Source organism: Tympanuchus pallidicinctus, unplaced genomic scaffold, assembly GCF_026119805.1.
Source record: "Tympanuchus pallidicinctus isolate F22 unplaced genomic scaffold, pur_lepc_1.0 scaffold4, whole genome shotgun sequence".
Classification (NCBI taxonomy): domain Eukaryota; kingdom Metazoa; phylum Chordata; class Aves; order Galliformes; family Phasianidae; genus Tympanuchus; species Tympanuchus pallidicinctus.
The window spans coordinates 17619396-17626669 of NW_026294758.1; the positions used below are offsets into that span (position 1 = coordinate 17619396).

Here is a 7274-nt window from a genome sequence, read left to right on the forward strand (position 1 = left end):
GTTCATGAATAAATTGAAGGGAGGGCAACTGCACTCTAAAGTTTTATTGCTTCAAAACCCAGTGTTTTTGGTGTTCTGTGATCACTTGGTGCTTTTATAGTGTGATTGAAGCTTTAAACCTTGAACTGGGGGGATATAATTCCTGTGTTAAACCATTTGCAATACAATTTCATTGCTGGATCTGTGGTGGAACAGAAGCTCTGTGGGTTGTTTTTTGTTTTTTGTTTGGTTTTGTTTTTTGTTCTTTTGTTTTTTGGATTTTCTTAAAAGATGGTTAAACAGGATAAAGGAAAATCTTACTCATTATTGAATTTTCTGGCATATAGCCAGGTCTCCTAGTTCCAGGCACTTTGATTATTTTCTGTAGTTGCTATCTTGCCTAGTCTAGTGTAATCTATTAATTTTTTATGGTAGGACAGACAGCCCTGCATGGAGCTTGCATAAGAAACAAAGTGGAGAGATTGATTCAGCTTCTCTCTTTCCCTGGAATAGACATTAATTCTAAAGGTAAGTTATTCATTTTCTCTACAGAACTAAGAAATTAATCCAGATAAGGAAGTGTATTAATATACTTCTGTGAATAAAGTTTGCATTTATACTGCAAACATTGCATTATTCTAAATAACACAAAATAAGGACTTCATACCAGAAATGGCTGGAAGATTAATTTATAGCTGAAACGTGTTTTAACATCACATTTCCTATCAATTTTTTAAAATACCGTTTAATTTTTATCAGATGCTTTTCAGTTTACCACTTTGACCTTAATGAATACTAAAAAGTAAACTGTTTTGCTGTCTAATGAATTACATTATTAACATTTTAATACTACTTCTGCTGTTTTAAAACTTCCCTTGATTTATAATTCAGACTATGCTGGCTGGACGCCTTTGCATGAAGCCTGTAACCATGGCAGCACAGTGTGTGTCAGTGAAATTTTGCAGCGTTGTCCAGAGGTAGACCTGCTCAGTCAAGTGGACGGGGTGACTCCTTTGCATGATGCACTGTCAAATGGACATGTAGAAATTGGCAAGCTGCTGCTTCGGCATGGGGGTGAGTGCATTTATGCTAACCTGGGTTAGGGAAATAACCCTGTTCTAAGGGCTTATGAAGTTTGTGGTGCTTTGATTAATAGTTATGTAAAACAAAGTGTTAGTATGAAACATTTATTTTAAAATATTTTCAAGCCAAGGTACCTTGGTACTGTTCTCACATTTATCTTGATCAGCCAAATATGAAATTAATGAGAGATTTCACTTTTTTTTCCAAGACGATAATGTTTCTATTCTGCATTTTATTCCATTTGCATTGTAACTATATCCTCTTAAGTAACTAATGAAGATAAAAATTACCTCGTAACCAAGCAAAGCTAAGGATTTTCTTTTATTTTGACCTATTTTTACCATAATGCAAAAGTAGATCACTAAATCTCTTTATAATCACATATTTCAATATAAAGTTATTTAGCATTTATGAAAATTAATGAGATGGTCTTTGAAGAACACAATTAGCTTGGCAATTAGTTTAAGAAAGGGATCTATATTGTAATTGTGGTAACTGCTGTTTAGGGATAATAGTGGGAGGGATGTCTTAGTTTCTAAGAAAAACACATTGTCCCTTAGGTGGACCCATGGTAAATATTTTAAACAGTATTTTTTCTTCAGTGACAGGAAACTGGTTGTATCTCATTTCAAAATATCTTGTATCAAGATAATTAACACGTTTTGTTTTTAAAAAATAGAAGATTGATCTTCAATATGAAATTCTTTTAATTAGTTTACTAAAATGACAATTTGCACTATCTTTACTGTTGACCTACTGTGTCAATTTAATCTCTTTGCATGATATGATGAGTCTAAACTTTTTCAATAAAGATGATTCTGTTTCTAGCCTTAAGGTAAAATAATACTCTGTATTTAGATGGCCTATTACTTAATTAAGCTGCAGAAACAAAATTTTATTTCGTTGTTGGCATATGACCCTCTGTATTTACAGTCTTCTCCTGCCCCCTAAAGGCTATTTCTGTCTGTTTGCAAGCACTGGCTCATGATCGATACATTCCTCAGCAGGTCTACCTCTCTGTGTTTGCTGAGCTTGAGTTCTGGAGCTCCCAGGTGTTTTGTGTATCTACTGAGCCACGCATCTGACATGCCAAGCCAATACCGGGCTCAGTTCCGTCGGTCTAAGTGATGCAATAGCCAATACCGCCCTAAGCCCAGCTCCTCAATTGGAAGTGGCACTACACTGACAGATGTGCATTTTTCCTAGGCTGTTGTGAGGAATAGGATCCTGTTGTCCTAGGGGAAGAGCTCTACTTGCATTTGCATTCATCAAAGTTTTCTGGCAACTATAAGGCTGCATTCACCCTTATCCTTGCCTTTGTCATACTCAGGGTTTTGGCCTGTCAAGTAGCTGACAAGACTATGGGTAGAAAGCATGTTACCCTTTCAGTCTGTATTTAGTTAGCTCAGTAACTTAGAGTATATCTAAGCAATAGCTTCTTCCATTTCTTTCCCTTAAGAAGTCCTTAACTTGCAGAAGTTATGTTTTATATCTGCGACTTCAGTTGTAGCAAAGCTAAGACCTGTAATGGAGATATGTCATGTGTTGTAATTAATTAGTAATTTTTAAAAGTTGTAAGTAATTAGTAATTAAAGTACATTTCCGAAAACATAAAGTTATAAAATTGCATCATTGCTTTAGCATAGTAACCCAGATTTACATAAGCAGATTTATGTTGTTTTCACCTTTGAAAAGTATCACCTAAAGCTGCTTCATCCCGCTTCATTTTTTTATGTGGCTTTTCTTAAACTTATAAGACATACTGTAATCTGTTTAATAGCTTCATTGTACTAATAAACAGGAAGTGCTGAAAGAATTTACTATAATCCGAACAAGTAAGATATGTCTCATTTCCTTTCTTTAAATCTACTTATTATGGTAATAATTAATTTTTGCAGAAACTTACTCAGAATGAATTTGTACCTTAGTTAAGAAAAATTAGGCTTCCTATCTCAGTGGCTTACCTTTCTGCATAGCCTAATACCAGGTTGGCCACACCACCCAGGAAGGTAAAGACCATCATAGTAAATTGCCATTAATTTTCAGACAGTGTCAGCAATTAACCTACCTTGTAAAATCCTTGATGATCATGTGCATCAGTAATAACATTAGCTAACTTTTTACATATTCTGTGTGTTGCAACTTGAAATTTTAGGATAAGATAGATTTTAACTTCTTTTACAGTTCTATATAATAATTCTTCATTTTTTCACTATAGGAAAGCCAGGGAGAAAATCATAAAAATATCATAACGAAACTGTTATAATGTTTTTCTCTGCATCTAAATTGTGTTGCTAATTCTACCTCATCAGTTGTGTGAAGGTAACTTAGTGCAAAAAGGAATTTAAAGAGACTCCTAGTTTCTGGCAAAACAAACCTCACCAACTCAAAACATTAACATCCTGCTCAGCTGCCAAACATAACATGTTATTATTAATATTTGTATTTTTCCTTCAGGACCAGTCCTTCTACAGCATAGGGACTCCAATGGAAAATTGCCACTGGATTATGTTCAGTCCCTGCCAGTAAAACAAGAACTTCTGAACATTGTTCTTCCAGAAGAGAAAATTGAAAGTTTCAACAAACATATAGAACAAGATGTCAGCAGTCAGCAAAAAGAGTTGTGGTTGGTTTTATTTAACAAGATGCTGCTCAATTTTTGTTCTGTTTATAATCTGTTTTCACCTTTAACTCTCAGAGAAGTAGCTCATTCAAGTATGCTTCTAGTAATGACTGCTGATAGCCATAAGGTGGAAGATACATTTCCTGCACATTGGTTAGTAGATACATACTTTAAGGAGCTAGAAACTTTCCAAAAGCTACCACAGTTTATTGAAGAGGTATCTGCATACATGTGTAGTTTTCCTGGAGAACAGATGAAGGCTTTATTAGCAACTCTGGAAACTGTGGTAAAGGCAAATTAGCTCTTTGCTTAAATCCGTTCCATAGGTAGCTTCCATAACCAGGTTAAATCATGACTGCTAACCTACTATTTGGCTGATACTTTTTCTGGTAACTGAAGTAGAGATGTCACAGCCGTGCATGTTATTATCACCCATTACATCAATACTTTCTTCTAGTGGGACTTGAAAGTCAGATGCATTGATTCAATGCAATTTTTAGGCAAAATCTGTCCACTCACAATACCTTCTCACTCTCAGACATCTCTGGATGCATGACAGCACTTCAGGAGGTGCTGTGTTGTTTTAATCTTTACTTTTTCTGTCTTGGAAATATTTGTCACCAGTCTGGTGCCATAGTTGAGTTTGGTTTCTAAAGGTAGAACACCTTGAACTGAGTTACACACTGTCTAACAAGCAGCTTTTCCCTTAGAAAAGTGCATACCTACATAATTTACTGCATTTTAACAAAACCAATATTCTAACTGTCTTTCAGTAAACAAAAATGCAGGGAAAACAAATGTCTTTTCTGCATCTTACCTAACCACGTCTTGTAAAATTAAAAACAGAAGATAATAAAACTTCAATTATAGAATCAGTGTGGTAGCACTTCCCTTGTCTTTGTTAGTTTGGTAGTACACTTTGAAGCTACAGGGCGCTAATGGCCACATTTGTTTATGCAGACCAACCTGAGGAGTCTGGCCCATGCACTTGGGTTTTATTCGGCATCCTAGTGGGTGTCACTGACTGGAGCTTTACAATGACTGGGGCATCTTCCTGCCCCCCAGGCCAGTGATGCTGAAAAGGACCAAATGCACCTTCAGCATGAGTGATGATGTCACCAGCTCTCCTCTGCCTCATGCTGGCTTGCCGTGATTTGATAAATCCTATATGTTGGCAGTGCATAAAGTCATCTTGGTAACACCCCTGGGATTTCTCCAATCCAGATGCTGGTAGTAGTCTATCTAGCTGTGTTGGCAGAGGAATTTGCTAAGGATTAGACAAGACAGTTTAAGTATATACTGGGCATCAGATTCTGACACTAAGTATGAATCTCCTTAAAAATTACAGCCCATTTAATGTGAGAATTTTGTTCTCCGTTTTGTGAATACATGCAAACTACACATGATAAATCCTCCAAACTAATCCTCTAACCTAATTTAGTATTTTATGCTACATATTCTATCAGATGGTCCTTTTAATTAATTAAGAAATAGAGAAAATCCTGTGCTGTTCTTTAAAGGTACTGAGGCTCATGCAGCAGCTGAGCTGTATAATTGTGCTGCGAGAGGTTGGGTGTGTGGAAGAGTTGCGTATTTTAGAGAACTCTTGTCACAGATTTATACAGCAATGACTATCCTTCTGCCATGCATCTTTGTAGAGATCTGGTACAAATTTAGATCAGACTAAAATCTGAGAATATACACTTCTAGTGGAAGATTAACTTTTCCCTTCCTAAGGAAGAGAAGGAAATGCTGCTTTAGAATAAGGACAACTGATATTATTTTTTCTAATGGATTCAGTACAAGATCAGGAATAATTCAGAATCTTAGCCTTCAGAGGAAAGGTACTAATTAGCAACATTTCCAGTTCTCCTATAGTAGCGATTTATATTATTTTAAAAAAAAGAACATTAAAAGAAAGGGTGTGGATAATAACTGCTTCTGAAATTGACGTTGCTTGACTAGGAGGAATAAGTTAAATTGATGCAGCTGGCTTGCAGCACACTAAAACTTCCATTTAGTCTTTGCAGCAGAGACATACGATCTCATAGCAATTAATCTACTGAAGATGCTCAGACTGGGTTGGTCTTCAAACCAGACCTTTTTTTACAAATGTTTAGTCTTTATTAATGACCGATTATTATTTTTATGTGTGCATGCAGAACAGCCTGCTCTGGTAGAATAGAGGGCCAGTTCATATTGGATTTGTTTCTGTTTGTGCCTTTTTGCGTTTCCTACAGTGAAAGAGTTGGAGTGAAAAAACAACACTCAGAAAGCTTTTGTTGTGTGTGAAGTTAACGATCAACAAACTTCAGTATTCCCTGTTGCAGGATGTGATGAAAGAAATACTGTGCACAAATACTTTGTAAGGAATGAAAAGTATGTCAGCTGTATAAAAATTTTCCTTAATTACATCATAATATTCCACATCTAACTCTAGCTTAGAGATTATTGATGTACAGTATCAGTCTTCGATTATATGATGGCATATTTTTCCCTTATGTTCTCTCAGTTTGAGTAAGGATCACCTATTATGCTCTTAACGTCGGTCAGTTTTATACATATTCAATTTTAGGTATAATCATGTTTGCAGACTACATATCCTTGAAAAATCTTAAATATATTTCCATCATATTTGACATAAGATTATGTGCTTCATCTCATTTATTAGAGAGCACCCATTCTCTTCCAGAATAGCAATTTTTTAAGTCATGATCACAATGAAATGAGCTCAATTAAGTGATTGAACTGTCTCCTTTTAAAATCCCTCCATGTTTTGCAAGCCAGCGTGCTTCACAGAAGTTTGTCCTCAGCCAACCTCAGTTTCTTAGGCCTTTAGTAAGTTTCTCTACATTCTCCACCTACAACATGCAGCTGCAGAACAGTGCTGTTACACATACAGACACCAAGTACTGCCCAGAGCAGCTGTTGGCTTGTTGATAGCATAATGTTTGGTAAAAACAAAATAGGCACAGCATGCTGTGATATGTAGTTGGAATTATAGTAGCATGCAGAGTTGTTGCTAAAGCGTCAAAAGTTGCTAAAAAGGAGTAGAATTACACCAAATTTCACTATTATAGCTTCTCCAACACATACATGTTGTTTGACAGCAGTGATACTACTGAACACAAGTGTATTAACGATGAACTTTGTGTACAAAGAGATTGGTGATATCTGTAAAGACTTTTTCCTGAGTGTTTCTTATATTTCAGAATGTGACTCATAACAAATAAATGACCAAAGATGACATACAACAGTTGCCTTGGGTGTTTTGCTGCTGTTTAATTCTTTTTTAGGAAAAACGCTTAGTTCACATGGCTTATTACTGTGGTTTTGATGCCTACTGAAAGTTTCTGATTGAAAAGTGTCTCAGAGTTCAGTGCCAGTGCTTCCTTCCTTCAGGATTGATATTAGGAAGAATTTCTTCTCCAAAAGAGTGATGTTGCATTGGCGCAAGCTGCTAAGGGGAGAGGAGGAGTCACTGTCTCTGGTGCTGTTCAAGAACAATGTGAATGTGGCACTGAGGAACTGGTCAGTGGTTGTGGTGGGGATGGATGGACCATTGGATTAAATGATCTTACTGGTCTTT

The 7274-nt window shown here is 36.1% G+C and overlaps 1 protein-coding gene across 6 annotated transcripts in view; it reads left to right on the top strand.

Annotated features, from left to right (window-relative positions):
• SLF1 (SMC5-SMC6 complex localization factor 1) overlaps positions 1-6944 on the top strand; it is a 43071-nt gene extending 36127 nt beyond the window's left edge. For 5 of the 6 annotated variants that reach the window (XM_052700577.1, XM_052700579.1, XM_052700580.1 and 2 more), the window contains 3 exons: positions 415-507; positions 871-1053; positions 3520-6944. In XM_052700577.1, coding sequence (XP_052556537.1) covers positions 415-507; positions 871-1053; positions 3520-3986 — 743 coding nt within the window. In that variant the 3' untranslated portion in view covers positions 3987-6944. The remainder of the gene's footprint in view (positions 1-414; positions 508-870; positions 1054-3519) is intronic. The other variant, XM_052700581.1, reaches the window with a different exon arrangement.
• Positions 6945-7274: the final 330 nt, after the last annotated feature.